Raw genomic sequence first — 19,269 nt, 5'->3', positions numbered from 1 at the left:
CTTGGCTGGGATGACCGTGTTGGGGCTGGTCCTGCTTTGAGAAGGGGCCTGGACTAGATGTGACCTCCTGAGGTCCCTTCCAACCCTCATTTTCTATGATCCTGTGATGCTAAAACTTTTCATGCAAAGTGTCTGTTTGCTCCCATAAACATTTTTTTTTCCATTGGAAAACAATAATTCCTCCGTTCCTCCCCCTGCCACCTGCCAACCCCCGCCAAAATGGCATTGCCAAAACTAACTAGATAGATCATCACAGACAGAGCTCTTAACCAAAAATAAGGGCCCATTAAGCTTGGTGCTATACAGACATACCATAACGGGAAGTTAGTACAAAGGACTGACATTTTCAACACAGCAGGTAAAGAATAAAACGGCAGGTAAAGAGACATCAACTGAATTGCTCGATGTCACAACAAGTCAGTAGCAAAGTCCTAGCTAGAACCCAGTTTCCTGATTTGCCCATTCATTAGACAGTGCTGTTTTCCTAATATGGCTGGCTGGTTTGGTATGATTTTCCCACATCCGGGAAGAGCCCTTGAGTGCATAATACATAGCCCCTTGTGCTATCCCTGTGTGATTTCACCTGCAGACTTCCCATGATTTTCTCCAGTTTATTACAATGGATCAGAAAAGAACCATCAGTCGAGGAGCATCACATCCTCTAAGGAAGAGGATGAAATCAGAAATACAAGCTTTTGGAGATACAACATGCAGATGCAGGCTTCCAAAACAAGCATCCCGTTCCACCATAAGTTTTCCTTTAGCGTGGCCTGAAGCAAATGATGGACGCATCCACACCAGTATGCACGTGCATCTTGTAGCATCTCAAAGCCCTTTGAGATGCTGCAAGAGGCACATGCGGGAACGAAAAAGCGTTTCCTGTGATGCAAATTTGCAGCGCAAGGGCAAAATTAGACCCCTGGGGTCAAAAAAAACCATGGGGGAAAGAAGCAGAGCACGGCATGGTCCTGGACCGTGCCACGAAGCAACCAGGGGCTTGGTCCTCCCCAGAGAGGCTCTGGTAGCCAGCCAGAGCGTCATTATGGCTGGAGCTCGCCCCGGTGCTGAAGCACGCTGCCTGCCCAGGCAGGGCAGGCAGCATACCAGCCTCAGGGAGCTCGACCCAGGCTCCTGCCAGTAAGTAGGGGATGGGGGTTGGAGGAGGGGGGAAGGGACCCCTGCCCACTCCCCCAGCCTCCCCGATTGCTGTCCCATCCAGCCCCATCCCTCGCCTTCCCCCTAATTGCTGCCCCACCTGGCCCCAGCATCCCGGCAATTAAGAAAAAAAGAAAGTCCCTCACTCAGCTGCCTTTGGGGTCACTGGGGCCTCGTGGCAGAGACCCCCTGCACAGTGTGGGGCTTGGGTGACAGCTGCAGCTCTAACTGCTCTATGGTAAGAAAACCAAACGCAAACAGCAAAACATATAGGTATTTAGAATTCATTTTATTATTACGATAGAAACACTGGTAGGCTTCCAAATTCCTTTAACACTGTAGATATCTCAATAAAACATTGTCCAACTGATCACTGTCTCACTGTCTCTCACTCTCTCTCTCTATATATAGTGGTCTTTTGTTTTCATTGTGGAGGAACATGGATTTCGGGGTCATTTACAGAGTGACTTTGGAATTTTTTTATCAGGAATTTTTCAGTTTTCAAACAGGGAACACCAGAATTCCCGCTAGGGAGGCAAGTGGCAGGACCCAGGCAGAGGAGCCTGCTCAGAGCTGGCACCTTGGACCCAGCTGGCTGTGGCTGACCTCCTGGCTATTTGGGACCAGGAGGACATGCTTTGACAGTTCAAAGCAGGCCACCACACCTGGAACATCTTCCGGGCAATAGCTGCCCAGATGGCCGGGCAGGGGCACGTGCCGCACAAAGGTCACCCCTGCACCCTCAGTCCACTGGCAGCTGGCCCAGAGGGGCAGATGCCTCTACTGGCTCTGCAGTCCCCATCCGGGTCTGGCAGGTGGGCAGCAGGTCACAGCCAGGCAGCAGCCCCCACTGCCAGACCGCTGCAGTGGGTAAAGGGTGCAGGGAAGTCTCAGGGCTGCTGCAGCAGTCCAGCTGGCACAAGGGGTAGTGCCCCCAGGTACCAATTGGCTGGGCCCCAGAAGCTCCTGAGAGCAAGTATCCCTGAGCTACTTGCCAGGGCAGCTTTTTGTATTGATGGGGCCAGGACAGGTCAGCTTTCTATACTGCACAGGTGCTGGCCCCGGGCTCTAGCTCCCCCTGGATGCAGATCCCGGAGGAACCAAGCAGGGTTATTTTGCCCCAAGTGGCACAATTTGCCCCACACCAAAGTGCAGGTCCAGGCATGTGCACTGAGGCAAAAAGCCCCGGCTCAAATTTGCACCGCTTCTATTTGAGCTGCCGCAAGCGCACATGCTTGCATGTGTGGACACTGCCGATGGGGTGATTTATCAGGATGTCCTGGAAAGCATTCCAACTTCAAAGTTGGCCCCCACCCACCCTGCTTGCTCCTGGAGACACTCATTTACCAGTGGTCTCAGCCAGCAGTTAACTATTTCCTGCTTGCTTGTCCATCCTGGCTAGGGAATAGGGTAGGGATAGGCAATCCGTTCTTCACCTTGCCCTCCTGACCAGGAAGGAATAAGCAAGGGTGCAAATCCAAATAAGCTCTGTAGAGGTTTACGTTTATCTTGTATTCTCTCCTACTCACCTGCAAAGGCACGTAAGTTAGGTCAAATGGTTACCCACACTGCACTGCAGTATTCAAGGAGAAGGGGCAAAATTCATGTAGATTCTTCTCTCACATAAGTCAGTAGATTGGTCTGGGTGTAAATGAGAAAAGAATCCAGTTTCCTTTCTCTTTCAGGAGTCTCTAGTTGACTCCTGACACTCACCAGGCTACTCAACCAATACTCCATGCCTGCTAATTGTGACCCTTCTGCATTTGCATATATTGGCTTCATCCTTGAGCATATTCTCTGGGAATAAACTTCACTGTTTCAAGCGAGAGAAGTATCCAACAAGGGTTTCATCAGAGAAGCATGTATAGTCTTAACTCAGATAGTTTACAACAAGCTTTATCTCAGCTTGCCATTTACAATTTAAGGGGATTTCTATATTTAGTTTTGATTGTTTTAGGTACAGGAAACCCTTGCCATTTGCAGATTCGCGGTTTCAAATATTCACAGTGTGAATATTCAAACCCATGGTCTCTCCCCGTGCACGCTCTCTGCCTGCACACTCTCACCATGGCTCCCCTGCCTCCACCACCGACAGCGCTGGTGGTGTCTGCAGGAGCTCTGCGCTTGCTGCTGCAGGGGTCCGGCTGCCGCTGTTCATGAACATATTCACGAATTTCCCTATTTGCGGAGATCTCTAGAACATATCCCCTGAGAATGGCGAGGGTTTCCTGTATTCTTAAAAAAAAAAGTTTAAGACCAAAAAATCTCAGCTGTGCAAATGTGATGTGGACACAGTTAATAGATTTCACAGATTTCATAGACATCAGGGCTGGAAGGGACCTTGGAAGATCATCGAGTCCAGCCCCCCGCCCAAAGGGCAGGAAGTCAGCTGGGGTCATAGGATCCCAGCAAGATAAGCATCCAATTTTCCCTTGAAGGTGTTCAATGTAGGTGCTTGAACCACCTCCGATGGCAGGCTATTCCAGATCTTGGGGGCTTGGACAGTAAAGAAATTCTTCCTTATGTCCAGCCTGAAACGGTCTTGCAGTAGTTTATAACTGTTCAACCTCGTCATCCCTTGGGGTGCTCTGGTGAACAAACGTTCCCCCAGATACTGGTGGTCACCCCTGATAAACTTATAGTAGGCCATCAGATCACCCCTGAGCCTGCGCTTTTCCAGGCTAAAGAGTCCCATGGCTCTCAGCCTGTCGTCGTAAGGTCTGTTTTCCTGTCCTCTGATCATGCACGTGGCTCTTCTCTGGACTCTCTCTAGCTTCTCCACATCCTTTTTGAATTGTGGAGCCCAAAACTGGACGCAGTACTCCAGCTGCGGCCTCACCAAGGCCGAGTACAGGGGGAGAATGACGTCCCGGGATTTGCTTGAGAAGCATCTATGGATGCAAGGCAGTGTTTTGGTCGCTTTACTAGATGCAGCATCGCATTGAAGGCTCATGTTCATCTTGTTGCCAATGATGACCCCCAAGTCTCTTTGTTCTGTAGTGCTAGCCAGCGTAGCACTGCCGAGCCTATAAGGATGCTGCGGGTTTTTGCTCCCAAGGTGGAGAACCTTGCATTTTTCAGTGTTAAACCCCATCAGGTTCTCATCCGCTCATTTGCTGAGCCTGTCCAGGTCAGCCTGGATCGCCCTCCTGTCTTCAGGTGTGGATGCTTTGCCCCAAAGTTTGGTGTCATCGGCAAACTTGGCCAGTCTGCTTTTGATACCAATGTCCACATCATTAATAAAGATGTTGAACAATAAGGGTCCAAGGACAGAGCCTTGGGGGACCCAACTGGTCACAGGGCACCATGATGATTGACTTCCACCAACCACCACCCTCTGGGGATGACCACGGAGCCAATTTCCCAGCCAGTGAATCGTGGTGAACCCAAGGCCACAATTGGCCAACTTGCCAAGAGGTGATCATGGAATACCAGATCAAAGGCTTTTTTGAAGTCAAGATATATGACATCAATCTCTTCTCCCTTGTCCGGGTGATAGGTCAGTTGGTCATAAAAGGAAATGAGATTAGTCAAGCAAGACCTACCCGCAACAAACCCATGCTGGCTGTCCCTCAGGATGTTGGCTTCGGCCAGTCCATTAAGGACGGCCTCTTTAATAAACTTTTCTAAGACCTTCCTCGAGCTAGAGGTCAGGCTGATGGGCCTGTAGTGTGCCGGATCAACTTTCCTCTCTTTCTTGAAAATAGGTACCACATTGACCTTCTTCCAGTCTTCGGGCACTTCACCAGAGCGCCAGGAGTTCTCAATGATCCATGCCAGGGGCTGGGCTATGATACTCGCCAGCTCCTTGAGTACCCTGGGGTGTAGATTGTCAGGGCCGGCTGACTTGAAGGTATCCAGCCTCTCAAGGTGTTCCTTCATGAGGTCAGCATTGATGGAGGGCAGGGAATATCCCTCACCCGGACCTCCCTGTCCTGTAGTGGGCATGGGCGTCCCATGGGACTGATGAAAGACCAATGCAAAGTACCCATTTAATAGGTTGGCTTTTTCCTGGGCGCCAGTTGTCAGTTGTCCCATCTGGTTTAGCAGGGGTCCAATGCTGCCCCTGCTTTTCTTCCAGCTCCCCACATATCTGAAAAAGGACTTTTTTTTGTCCTTGATACTCAAAGTTAGCTGGAGTTCAGTTGCAGCCTTGGCTTTCCTGGTTTGCTCCCTACAAAGTGTAACCAGTTCATAGCCTAATGCTCTTGCTACTTGACTTCTTTTTTGCACGTTCTGGAGGAAAAGGTCTGAGTGATCACCAAAAGCTCTTGATGTTCAGATGTATCAGATGAGTTGCTTGCATAATACATAACACTTATGTTTTTTCTGTTTTCTTTATGAATATTTTGGAAGATCATAGGACATGTCCATAATGTTCCCTTTCTCCAGTTGCAAATCTGAAATAATTTGGAACAGGTATTCATTAGGGGTTTTTAATTAAGAAACCAGCTGGTTTTATTGCTTTTAAAATAATGCCCAAAGCCATCTAAGGCTCAAGGCACATATCACATTACATATGAATAGTGGAGTGTCTTCAGTGTAATCTTGTTCAGCTGGAACATGTCCTATAATTTTGGAGTGCCCTGAGAGCAGGGTGGATTTTGAGTCGCTACAAGGTGACGACTACAAAATGGATTTGCAATTTAATTCAAAGGGAAAAGTATAAGGAAAGAGTAAGTTCCTTTCTGCTGAGTCAGGTTATCATGTTAAGTATGTAACACAGTCATTTCAAGAAGATATCAGATAATTACAGGGGGAAAATATCAAAAAAACAAAAAAAACCCACACGGGGATTATGAAACAGATTGGAGCCAATCCCTCTTAAATTACATTTAATGCCAATTTAATGGGCGCAACTTCATTTCCATAATGTGAACATCAGAACAGGCCTTGCTTCCCTTAATTTTCTGCAAAGAACTCAGGCAAGCTTAATAGACAAAAATAACAAAGAGTTATTTTAAATCAGCAAAAGAAAAAACAAGCCAACCTCCCTTTATGTAGCACGGTGCCAGTCCCTCCTCCAAAGGACTCACCTCCATCCTACTGGGAGCACACACAGCTCCTCCTACCACAACTGCACTTCCACAACTGGCTGGAAGCTTGTGCTTGTGTACATGGCTTGCCTGTCCAGAATCCTTTTCGGAGGAGTGAAGTCTGTCCCCTGCCTCTTTCAGCGTGTGACAGTTTTTTCCAGCCAGTCAGCTCTCCTCCCACTATTCATGGTCTATAAGCACTTAAGGCAATTACACATTGTTTTATAACAGCAGAAGAGAAGGAGTCTTGGAGCCTCCTTGAGCAAAACTGGAGAACAGAAGAATTTGTATCTGACTGCTCCACTAAACCTTTGTATCTGGCAATCTGGAGCACTCAGAAAGCAACTGGGTCTCAAAATACAATACTCAGTAGCATTTTGCTTATGCTCAAGTCAAAGAAATGCCTCCACCTCCCACTAGCAAGTTCTTTGGGTTTCAGTGGACTTGAGCATAAGCAAAATGCTACTGAGTATTGTATTTTGAGACCCAGTTGCTTTCTGAGTGCACCAGATTGCCAGGTACAAAGGTTTAGTGGAAACCCTATAGGCTGGCGTTCAATGTCAGGGGTGGGCACTAACAATGGGAAATGGAAAACTTGGGCACTGAGGGGTCTTTATATCTGCCCCAAAATCTCTGAAAGGGTTTGGTGTTGGGTATAAGTAATGTTCAATATCCCTTATTTAAAAAAAAAACCAACATAGCCATCATCCCCTGATTAAGGTCCTCTCATTATAGGCCAGGATTGATGATGTAGCCAGCTCCCGCAATGTCTCTAAGCTGTGTGTTCCCTTATGCTCATTAACTATTAAATTAATTAATTGAAAGAAAGAAATTAACTGAGAACAGCCATTCCTCCAAGTACCATTTGAACTGCACAGAAGGAGTGGATGAGAAAAAAAAGTGATCCTGTATTACAACACAGTAGCTGCAGCCCTGACACATTAATAGCAGCAGCATTTTCTGTCCCTGCATATATATTACACTGCGTGCATCTACACATGCAATTAATGCTATTTGGCTTTACTGGGCGCATCTCCACATTAATTAATGCACTGTATTTGCAGGGCATTAAGTTTAGTACCTGTAATTACAGTACTAACTCAATGCGCAGTAACTGGCACTACCGCACAGTAGCACCAGCGCACACCTTTTAAGTGATGTTAATGTGCAGTAGACTAATTTTACCGTGCATTAGCATATTAGCACAGCTTTTGCCGTGATGCATTAATGCACAGTAGAATTAGTCTACTGAGCATTTAGCATCTCATGTAGGCGTGCCCACGGTTCAGTAACTTTACTGCCCAGTAGACTTAGGCTGTGTGTAGAAGAAATGAGGGGCATGTGTGCACAACACTTTAAAGTGGGTTAAATGCTTTTGCACCACTTTAATGGTGTTGGTGTTTGCATGCGTCGGTGGTATATTGCACAGTACTTCCAGCCGCTGTAGCAAATTTGGTGGTGTAATGTGCCTTACTTGACTTGGGATGCAGCAAACTAAAACTCCTCCGAGTTTTAGTTTGCTGCCTTACAGTGGCAGAGCGAACCACCGGGCTCCGTGCAGCTCAGGGGCTCTGCAAGAAGCCCTGCAGGCAGCCTGGCAGCAGCCGGGAAGGCAGGCTCCAACCAAGAAAAAAAAAAGTGGCGAGCCTGATCTTTTTTTTTCTTTCTTCCCTGGAGCCTGCCTGCCTGAGCTGCATGGGGGGCTGGTGCTTCCCTCCTTGACTGTGGTGCCCCCCAGGACTGCCCAAGCCAGGTGCCTGTGGGTAGGTGCTGCCTATGGGGGAGCCACCACTGTTGCAGAGGGAAACACCGGCCCCATCTGCAGCCCAGGGACTGCTCCACCCGCTGGCAGCTCACCCTCCCCTCCCCACTGCCAGAGAGGCTGGTACGTTCAGCTGTGTGCATGACACGGGGGTCTAAAGGGCCCTAAATCGAAGCGGTGTTTTTAAAAACCCACCACTTCAATTTAGGGCCCCCTTTTCATCTACACACGCCCTTATTTACTGTGCACTAAGCACCTGCACGTGTAAACAGTGATGCTGTACTGTACAGTAGATTAGTCTACTGTGCAGTAAAACATCTTGTGTAGACATGACCACTGAAGGCCAAATCTTGCTTTCAAGTTGCTCTGAAATCATGCTGGGGTCATTCTATTCAGGTGAACAGAGCTGGTCCCACTTGAGAGAGGGGTGATGGAAAGCACAATCTGGCTCTGGGTTTGGAAGCTTCCCATGGCTGCCGCTTCCTCCATTTATAAATGACCCATGAGGAAGGGAGTTGAAGAAGGGAACGGTGCTTTTTTTCCTCCAGCCCTTGCAGTGCTAACATACCTCCTGCCCAATGGGCTGAACAAGGGATCGTGTGAGAACCTGAAATGAGAGGTGCTTTTGTTGGGCAAGGGCTTACACCCTTAATCCCATTATATTTTTATCTATAATAACTGAACATGTTCATCAACTTAAAGGAAATTCAACTAAACTGAGGTCAAGAGGATGCTGAGGTGCTCTGACCCTCCCAAAGATAGTGGCCATTGTGGTTTGCATATTCTTTGCATGAGGCAGTGAGCTTATGAACTTAGGGCATGATTCAACCAGACACAACATTTTTTGAGGTGGGTCCCACAAGGAGAAATCTCATCCCAGGGAGACTGTAAGCAGAACAGCTTTCATCTGACGCCTTATTTGATAGATGTGTTATGCTTGGTTTAACAGGTAGCACACTACCAGCATAAATCATTTATATTGCTTCCAGACAAAGCAAACCCATCAAGACACTCACTTCATCTTTGGTTCCCCGTGTCACCGAACCCAAACACACCTGGAGGCCAATGTGGAGTTTTCTGTTAAATCTATCGAGGTAGAAATTGGCTGAATTTGGGGCATACAATGCAAAGGAAAGGGCACAACGCTAATGTTCGGTCTCCTTAGTTTTCCTCGCACCTCCTGTCTCCCAAGCTTTAATGGTACTTTTTTCCCCTTTGAACAAGCCATATGGTCCCGCAGTTACTTCAGGCCTAGACTTTTCCAATGAAAAAAGCACTTTTAATTGATCCTGGTGAAAAACGCACGTGCAACCTAGATGCTTTCTGTCCTCACTGGGCTGATCCATGTGCAAAGTAATCATATGACTATGTAATTTATTCTCAAAGGGAATAAAGACACATCGCCAAATTTCCAAGGGCACTAAGACAGTGATTGTGATATGCACATGTGCTGCAGACTGTGTTCACTCTGTGTTTTATCAGGGGCTCAAGTACAGAAACTGGTCATAAGCTGCAGGTAGAGCGTATCGGAATATTTTTCTCCCACGGACAATGCCAACAAAAAGATAAAATATTTTTAATCAGCATTTTCAGAGGAAAGTTCCAATTCTGCATGAAAAATATATGACAACTAAAATTTTAGACGAACGATTTCTGCTTCACCAGAGTCTAGGAGGTGCATCATTTGTTGGTGTCCATATGTTGCTAGTCCAAGACTAGGCTCAGTGCTTTACAGACACTAAACATAAAACAGCCCCTGCTTCAAGGCATTTCCAGTATAAGGTAATCATGAAGAACGAATATGAAGTGTGAACAAATTATAGCCTCAAGGAGAACTGTCAGCGTGCATTGCCATCATGCCAGAACAGCTGCTGATCAGCTGTGTTATGCCTGCAGTCCAAAGATCCATAGGACCCTCTTGTCCAGTGTCAGTACCCCATTCATTCAAATTAATTCATGCCCATTTTCTACCTTAATACATCATTTATTTGAGCTACTTCTTCTTTAAAGTGAATGCAGGGTTTTGGTAAAGTAGAAGCTGGCTAATGTTGGATAGGAATACAAGTATTCTACCTCATTTGCTTACTGGCTGCATTAATAAAAGACAAAACAATGTCCCTCCACGGCTCACCCAGATGCAAGTGCAAATTGTTATTGAGATATCTGCAACGGGGATTCTCAAAACCTGGTTCGTAGAATGAAGGATGAAGCATCTTTTTGCTTTGCATTTGTGTAGCTGTCAACTCAAACAAGGTGTCTCCAAAAAGCAAAGCATTTGCTCTGTGTCGGAGCGCTTGCTGGTGGAAAATGAGCAGTTAGAGAACTTTGGGTGGGTTGAAGTGGGTAGATTCACACCAGCTCTGTAGGTGTGTTTGAGTTCGATGAGTGGTTAACGAGTTCAAGGAGACATCTGGCTGCTGGGCATGTCAAAACCATGAAGGCATGGAATTGATCTCTTGGCTCCCAAACCAGGCAAGCCCAGCTCTCCAAAAGGATAAAAGGGGCAGAGTTCATCAGAGGGCTGCACACTCTCTGAGTTTGCTTCTTTGCCACAGAGATCACTCTCGCCGCCATGAGCCGGCAATCCTACAGTATGAGAACCGGAGGTGGGGGCAAGGGCTTCAGCACAGGCTCTGCTATCATTACAAGTGGAAACAGACCCAGCTTTAGCTCGGCCTCTGTTGGAAGAGCTGGAGGAGGTGGAGGAGGCTTTGGAAGGCTTGGTGGAGGGGGTGCAGGCGGCAGCGGTGGCTTTGGCACTAGGAGCCTCTATAGTCTTGGTGGTACCAAGAGAATTTCCCTCGGTGTTGGCAGTAACCTACGGAGCGGATTTGGCGCTGGAGCTGGGGGAGGCCTAGGTTTCAGCAGTGGAGGCGGTGGGGGGGTTGGCTTCGGTGGGGGAGCTGGTGGGCTTTTTCTCAGTGGAGGAGGCGGAGGTGGTGGATATGGTGGTGGATATGGCTTTGGTCCTGGTGGGGGCCTCGGCTTTGGTGGTGGGCCTGGTGGTGGAGGGGGACTTGTTTTCGGTGGAGGACACAGTGGGGGCAGAGGACCAGCAGGGTTCGGCAGTGGCACACCTTGTACTGGTACCATCCAAGAAGTGACCATCAACCACAGCCTTCTCACACCCCTGAACTTGGAGATTGACCCCAACATTCAGCAGGTGCGAAAAGAGGAGAAGGAGCAGATCAAGACCCTCAACAACAAATTTGCTAGTTTCATTGACAAGGTGAGACTTGAACAAATAGTACAGTAATGACTCTGGTAAAATAATTTGGATGGATAGATGCATGGATGGACGGATGGCTAAAAAAAAAAATCCCATTTTCATAATGCACAATGTACGGATATATAATTTAATGAATCTCTCATCTGGCAAACATTTCCTATTTGCATTTATTGATTAAGAACCTCCAGATAATGAAAGTGTTTCTCAATAGATACCAAAAAACAAAATTTTTCCATGGCTGATCTTGTAAATTGGAAACATGTTAGATTCCTCCCTCTTCCACCGTGCCAAAAAAGGTCTAAGCAGTGTACTAAATTATTTTATGCTTTTCTGGAGAAAAATGTGAAAGGCCAATGAAAAATGTCACTCCCCTCTGAAATGGCCATTTAGTCTTACCTATCTCCTACCGTTGGACCACATGCCAACATCCTTCCCTAGAGTGCTTTCTGGATGTGCTTACACTGCATACCACACTGCAATGTAGACTACTTCTAAGCACGCTAAGTCAGACCTTGGAAGCCATCTAGCTGCAAATTGATGCATACGGAGCTTTGTGTTGCTGCCGTTAAAGTGCTCCGACTCCCTATGCTAGCTCGTTTATGGACTGACTTGGTATTTTTGGTTTAATACTTCCTCTCTGGTCCTGAAATGACTCCAGCCTTTGTGGTACTCAGAGTGGAATTTCCTTTTCTGAAATGACTGATTTCCCCATTGTCAACCCATCGAAAAGCACCTGCCATTAAATGTCTTTTGCTTCCTGGGTCTCAGGTCCGGTTCCTGGAGCAGCAGAACAAGGTGCTGGAGACCAAGTGGGCCTTGCTGAATGACCAGGGTCAGAAATCCAGTTTGAGCAAAAACAACATGGATCCTCTCTTTGAGGCTTATATCAGCAACCTGAAGAAGCAGCTAAACAGCCTTTTAAATGAGAGGGGGCGTCTGGATGGCGAGCTGAAGAATATGCAGGATCTTGTGGAGGACTTTAAGAACAAGTGAGTGAATGGTCAAATGCAGGACATGCAAGTGATCTATGCTAGGAAAGAGGCCTCCAGACCAACTCACGGGAGATGTGTTTGTAACAGTGAGGTTGGCTTAAACAATTCTTGCATTCCTACCTGTACCATCCATGCTAATAGCTTCAATTGAGAAGTAATCCAGTGCTGCTTCTCTGCAGATATGAAGATGAAATCAACCGGCGCACAACGGCGGAGAACGAGTTTGTGGTCCTCAAGAAGGTGCGTGATGCGAACGGTGACACCAAAGCTGAGATTAATCTAATTTCTCTCAGTATGTTGGTCCTGATGGCTGGGGTGGCTGTAGGGATTTGCAGTCCAAATCTCACTGAAATGCATCCTGCCCTTCCCTAGATAAGGGTAAATACTGGTTTGTCCCACTTTGAGGACCATAAGGGCTGGATGTATGCACACCCAGCCTCCTGACAAGCACAAGGCAGCTGTCCTGGGCTCTGAAGGCTGAGCGTGGGTGTGAGAGTGAGAGCCGGCTCAGAAATCTTCCATGCCCCAGAGACTATACAGGCAGCTGGGGAGGACAATGTGCAAAATCCCATTTCCCCCTGCAAGCTTTCACACTGCTGTTTTGCCTGAGGGTATCATGAAGCCTCTGCAGCACAGTCCCCCTATTTTGCTTTCTGCTCATGCGTGGACCTCCTCCAGACCGCTATAAACTCTGTGCACTTTTTTAGCAATCTCAGTAGGAAGAAAGGCAACATTTGGCCTATGGACATCAATGCTGCATGCAGCATCAAGGCAAGCGGGTGGAAAGGCACTCTGCAGGGGAGGAAAGGCAGGTTGGCCTTCATGCTTGCTCAGTCCCTGGCTTTGGCTGTCACTGTGGTTGCTCTTTTTTTAGGATGTGGATGCTGCCTACATGAACAAGGTGGAGCTGGAGGCCAAGGTGGACGCCCTCATGGATGAGCTCAACTTTCTCCGAGCTCTCTACGATGCGGTATGGGTTCTCCTCATTGGCTTTTCTCTGGGAAATGAGCTGTGGCCCTCAGGAAGTGGCTTACTGTGTAGAGGCTTGTTGGTATTACCCGTGTTGGTCTAAGGATGTAGGCTGACAAGGTTCTTTGGGTAGATGCGATATCCTTTATTAGCCCAACTAAATAGTTGGAAAAATTATCCTTTGCACGCTTTCAGGTACAAACACCTTCTCCAAGCATAGGGAAAGTCTGTTGGTGTTTGTCTGCTCCCCTGGGTAGAATAGAAGCCAAAATGCAAAATGCTGGCCTATGAAAATGCAAATGCGTCGCAGGAAGGTTCAAAGGGAAAGGGAGAGAATACGTATGAAAAGGTAGACAACTCCCTCCAGGTGGGGAGGGGTCTATTCTGTTGGAGAGAGAGATGGGAGGAAGAAGCATGGTCCTACTTAGCAGGGCTGTTCTTGGCAGCAGCTACTGAGGCTGCGGCTGTGGCTGTGGCTGCGGATGAGGCTGCAGCTATGGCTGTGGCAGCTCCGATTGCAATGCAGGCTTTGGATACTGCAGCCTAGAAACAGGCAGTGGTGCAGGTTCCTGGAGGACCTACCTGGTCCCCTGTTCCCTCACCCTCAGCCATAGGGCTGTGCCCTCCATGGCAAATACAGTGCTGAGTTCGGGGTCTTTGCCTGCCCATGGCTAGGCAATGGCTGTGAGGAAGGGGCCACACTAGATCTGGTGGCCTGCTCGCTGCCCCCTTAGTTACACTACTGTTAACATGTGTGGGAAGTCAGGCCATCAGAGGAGACCACTTGGTCTAGCAGTTTCAACTTCTGCTCCTCCCTCTACCTGCTTATTAGGGCTGTGCGAGGCTTCGGACCGTGATTCAGATCCAGAGAAGCTTCGGATGATTTGGCGTCCGAAGCAGCATGTCTGGATCGAAGCATTAGCTTTGTTAGGCTTTCCAAAGTGGTTTGGAGCTTCCGAACCACTTCGGAAAAGCTTCAGAGCCGCTTCAGAGATCCGGCCATAGGGTATAAGGGGGGGATCAATGAAATATCTATAACTGTTGTTTTTTGTCTGATTTGGATGAAACTTGCAGTGGTGGTAGCCCCTGGTAAGACCACGAAGCCTGACAAATTTCAAGATCCGTGCAGGGGTTTGGGGGGAGCTGCACCTCAAGGTGCAGACAAGCATAACTCATGCCATGGGTGACACTGTGTGTGTTACGGTGCCGCAGGGTGAAAGCTGCAGGGATGGTGGCCCCTGCTATGGCCGTGATGCCTGCCAGCTGTCAAAGAGATAGATGTAGGGCTTCTGGGCTCTGGGGCCCTGCACCTCTAGCTGCTGACAGGCAAAACTCGTGACATGGGTGCTTGTGCAACTGACTGTCTGTCTTGGGGCAGTTGATTGTCTGTATTAATTATTTTCTCTCCTTAGTCTGTGGTTTTATAGGTGTTAATTAGGTGTTAACAAGTTAATTCACAAGGATTAACACCTACAAAATCACAGACTAAGGAGAGGAAATAATCAATACAGACAATCAACTGTCCCAAGATAGAGACAGTCAGGTGCACAAGCACCCGTGTCATGAGTTTGCCTGTCAGCAGTTAGAGGTGCAGTGCCCCATGGGCCCATCACATTCCCATGGATGGAAGTGCCCAGGCCACCACGGGCCCATCACGCTCCCATGGATGGGGGGCCCCAGAAGCCCCCCTGCACCGATCTTCTTGGAAGCTGGCAGGCTTCTCACTATGGGTTCATACAGTGGGGTCTGCCTCCTACATGCTACAAAAATGCAAATAGATGACCTTGTAGTGCAATGAGGAAAGGATTGTCACTGAGGTTTCTAAGCATGTAACTTCTTATAGCAACTGCAGAAACTCCAAATCGTTCATGTTTAGATTTCTCAGACTGTTGGACGATCCACATTCACCCGCCCTGAGCAATCTCAAATACTCTTCTTCTATTGTGCATCTGCCTCTTAAATAAAAGTATGCTAAGAATCAGGGTTATACCTTTTCTTCATCTGGAATAGTCTCATAGAATCTGACAAAATCAGAGTTGGAAGAGTCCTCAGGTCACATCTAGTCCAACCCCCTGCTCAAAGCAGGACCAGCCCCAACTGCATCATCCCTGCCAAGGCTTTGTCTAACTGGGTCTTAAAAACCTCCAATGATAGAGATATCTCATAACTTCTCTGGGTAGCCGGGTCCAATGTTTTACTAACCTCTTAATGAGAACATTTTTCCTAATATCCAAACTCTACTTCTCTTGCTGCAACTTGAGCCCATTGCTCCTTGTCCTGTCATCTGCCCCCACTGAGAACAGTCCAGCTCTATTCTTTTTGGACCCACCCTTCAGGGTGTTGAAGGCTGCTATTAAATCCCCACTCAGTTTTCTCTTTTCTAGACTAAATAAGCCCCGTTCCCTCAGTCTCTCCTCATAAGTCATGTGCCTCAGCCTCCAAACCATTTTTCTTGCCCTCTGCTGGGCCCTCTCCAGTCTTTCCACATCCTTTCTGTAGTGGGGGGGCCCAAAACTGGACACAGGACTCCAGATTTGGCCTCCCCAGTGCTGAATAGGAGGGGAAAAATTCTCTTTGGCATCTTTATAGTCACTCTGGATTTATACAGGCACAGCCAACACTATAATCCAACCACAAACTGCTTTGAAAAATAGATTACTTTGCTCCCTTTAAATCCAGAGCACCTGAGTGAACACATATGGACTTTCTCCTGATTGACACCTGAGTAGGAGCATCAATCAGCATCTGCAAAGGCAAGTGGTGGTATTTGGGTGACACCCATGTACTTTATGCAGGAACTGGCCCAGCTGTCAGCACAGATGTCTGACACCTCTGTCATTCTGTCGATGGATAACAACCGAGACCTGGACCTCAGCAGCATCATCACTGAAGTCAAAGCTCAGTACGAGGACATTGCTAACCGGAGCCGAGCGGAAGCTGAGGCATGGTATCAGACGAAGGTGAGCAGGAAACACGGCTGCCTTTTATCATGATCTTCTGCATGTGCAGGTCCTTTTAAGCAGGCACAGCTGCAGTGGCACTGTGATGTTATAGCTGTAGGAGCTGCAGCCTGCAAGAGGAGACTTGTGGCATTTGAGGTGTTTGCTGCCTTCCCGTTCCTTCTGAACAGATGGAGGTGTCTCTACATCCACGTGTGGCTGCTCAGCAAGTGTACTTCATGGCTGGGCATTTATCTTTTCACTCTTCCTTCCGCATTAGTTTGAGGAGCTGCAGGCCACCGCCGGGAAGCACGGAGATGACCTGCGTAACACAAAGGGAGAAATCTCAGAGCTCACCCGGCTGATCCAGAGGATACGGGCAGAGATTGAAAATGCAAGGAACCAGGTAGGCATAGCAATGCTGGGCACTGGCTAAAAGAGCAGGTAACCCCGTGTTTTCCTTTTGCTAGCAAAAGGAAAACACGGGGTTACCCGCTCCTTTAGCCCATCTGTTGTGCTAGCTGCAACCGTGTTAGGATGTAATAGTTATTTTAGCTATTGGAGCTCTTTGCTTTCCTCCCAGTGGAGGCAGTGTTGTTCTCTCTCTCTCACACACACACACACACACACACACACACACGCACACACACACACACACACACACACAGAGTGCGTATGCAGCAGAAGTGAACATGGCTAGTAACTAAACCTAGATCAGTTAGAGAATATACTGGGCTGGACAGTTCCTATAACTTCGGGAGGCTTCCTAAAGAGTGGAGTGTGGAAGGAGTATTTTTCTCACACCTCTGTGGTCCTGCCCCTTCCCCTCACTACCTCTTCTTGCCTCCAAATTGACCCCCCTTTTGGGGTGCAGCAGTGCTGCTCTGGAGGCCTTGAACAACCCCTTGCCCAGATATTCCCAGATCAGCACCAAGGCGCACCAGCCTCCGGTCACCTCCTTTGCTTTGAATTCCACATGGATAAAGGAGGGAGAGATGGGGGAAACCCACACAGAGAAATGACTGGCAAGTCAAAGGAACCCCATTGCCTTCCCCTGCAGTGTGCCAACCTGCAGACAGCCATTGCAGACTCAGAGGAGCGCGGAGAGCTGGCCCTCAAGGATGCCAAGCTCAAACTGGCCGAGTTGGAGGATGCCCTGCAGAAGGCCAAGGCAGACATGACCCGCCAGCTGCGGGAATACCAGGAGCTGATGAACGTCAAGCTGGCACTGGATATTGAGATCGCCACCTACCGGAAGCTGCTGGAGGGCGAGGAGAGCAGGTGGGTGGCACTAATCATCTCTAATCCTCTAGTAATAATAATGCTTATGACATAGTGGCTGGTGCAGATTGCTATATATAAGTATTTTGCAAGCATTGGGAAAGTCTCATGATCCTTATTGCACAGGCAAGGAAACAAAGGCAGAAAGACACTCACAAGGAAGAGCACAGCATAAATCCCTAGATGAATGGACAATTAAGGAGAGAGAGAACATGGTAATACAATATAATTAGGGTCAGAGTTTTAAAGGGTTTATCATTTCGGGGGCAAATAAGCACCTTGTGTTTTTTCAAAAGCACTGAGGCCTTTATCCCACTAAGGCACTCCTGTGTACTTAAGGGCACCTACATCCCTTCAAACATCTGGTTTAGGGTCTCCCTAGATCTTGGTTGCCCCTCTGTAAAAGATGGATAATGGAGAACAAAGGTGTTGGGCAGCTGCATGCATGGAAGTTGGTTAGATACCAGTGTAGGACAATAATGAGCCAAGTGCTACAGATGGATGGATATAGAGTTGGAAACATTAAGAAGACAAGGCCTGAGCATGGCAAGACTGCAAACATGCTGGGCAAAAGCAGCAGCAGTAATGAATGTCACCACAGGTTGATGCACATGTGGATTTCAAATGTCTCTCCTCCACCTTATGCCTCTCTACCTTCTCCAACAGGCTGAGTGGTGACAGTGTCGTGCCCGTCAGCTACTGTAAGTACTTGAAGCAGTCTTATCTGGGTCAGTGCTTCCCCACCCCATGCTAGTGGGGAAAAGTGTGGGACTTTTCCCCACTCCAGTAGGAGGAACATGTGGGTCTTTGTCCCTTAAGCTAAGGGGCTTGCTATAACTGCAAGCTGTAGGACTTAACTTCTCACCGGAAGTGGTGGAGAGTCATGCTTTTAGTGCAGGTGGCTCTATCCCTACAATTGTTCCCAATAAGGCCAAAGAGTAGAGTTTCAGGAACCCAGTGGTTGGCAGGGTATTGGACTCTCTTGTGGTTTTCTTACAGCTGTGGTCAGCTCCAGCCCAACAGTCAGCAGTGGAGGTGGACTGGGAGGAGGATATGGAGGACTTGGCCTAGGAGGTGGCGGAGGAAGCGGCTTTGGTCTTGGAGGTGGTGGAGGGTTCGGCTATGGAAGCGGAGGTGGACTTGGCCTTGGAGGTGGAAGTGGCGGAGGTGGACTTGGCTTTGGAGGTGGAAGTGGCATTGGCCTTGGATATGGAAGTGGTCTCAGCCTTGGCTTCGGTGGTGGAAGCAGCTTTGGCCTTGGCTATGGAGGTGGTGGCGGCAGCGGGCTGAGCGCTGGAGGAGGTAATTTCAGCTCTGGAAGTGCAAAAGGCAGTGGGGCTGGAACCGCCCCAGGTGTGAAAATTGTCTCCAAAACCTCTACCAGCAAAAAGAGCATCAAAAGTCAGAGCTTGAAGAATTTACCCCAGCCCGAGTAACGCGGGGCTCACAGTACTCCCGTGTGGGGATGGCACTGCGCAGCACCCCATGACTGCTCCTGCACTACTTCTTAAAAGTTTTGCTCCTAAATCAGGGAAGCAAAGCTTGTGTTTTCTCAAAGGGACTTAAGTACTGAAAGTTTCTCCCGTGCTCAAGTGCTTGAATTGGGAGCCTTTGGGTATTTCTAGACAGGGAATAAATGTGTGCGTGTAATGCAGGTTGGTTCATCTGAGTCAGCAGCTGAGGGGAAAATGGCAATAAAGATAAAATAACCATGGGTTTTAACCTGGCTTACAATATCTAGCTTGAGCTGACAGAAGCTTGGGGGTTGGACTCGAGCTGCCAACCTGACTTAAAAGCCAAGAGATGTCCTCTTCACTGCTGCTGTTGCTCAAATGACCTAGCTAGGCTTGGGTGACCCTAGTTACAAACACATTTCTTTGTAGGCTAGACATACCCTTTGTTGCAT

The 19,269-nt window shown here is 48.1% G+C and overlaps 1 protein-coding gene across 1 annotated transcript; it reads left to right on the top strand.

The window, feature by feature from the left end:
* The first annotated feature begins 10,525 nt into the window (after positions 1–10,525).
* On the top strand, positions 10,526–18,799 carry LOC102378082 (keratin, type II cytoskeletal 5-like). The gene is made up of 9 exons (XM_006031755.1): positions 10,526–11,182; positions 11,951–12,171; positions 12,354–12,414; positions 13,049–13,144; positions 15,939–16,103; positions 16,363–16,488; positions 17,143–17,363; positions 18,030–18,064; positions 18,363–18,799. Exons 1-9 carry the CDS (start codon positions 10,526–10,528, stop codon positions 18,797–18,799), a joined length of 2,019 nt encoding a protein of 672 aa, XP_006031817.1.
* The last annotated feature ends 470 nt before the right edge of the window (positions 18,800–19,269 follow it).

The sequence above is a fragment of the Alligator sinensis genome, unplaced genomic scaffold, assembly GCF_000455745.1.
Source record: "Alligator sinensis unplaced genomic scaffold, ASM45574v1 scaffold551_1, whole genome shotgun sequence".
Lineage (NCBI taxonomy): Eukaryota > Metazoa > Chordata > Crocodylia > Alligatoridae > Alligator > Alligator sinensis.
This window is presented reverse-complemented; position numbering and strand designations above follow the sequence as displayed.

Excerpts from the sequence above, each read along its gene's own strand:
- LOC102378082 (XM_006031755.1), top strand. The coding sequence starts at position 10,526 with ATGAGCCGGCAATCCTACAGTATGAGAACCGGAGGTGGGGGCAAGGGC. Across the intron at positions 12,172-12,353 it reads GTGGAGGACTTTAAGAACAA|ATATGAAGATGAAATCAACC; the intron begins GTGAGTGAATGG and ends GCTTCTCTGCAG. Across the intron at positions 13,145-15,938 it reads TCCGAGCTCTCTACGATGCG|GAACTGGCCCAGCTGTCAGC; the intron begins GTATGGGTTCTC and ends TACTTTATGCAG.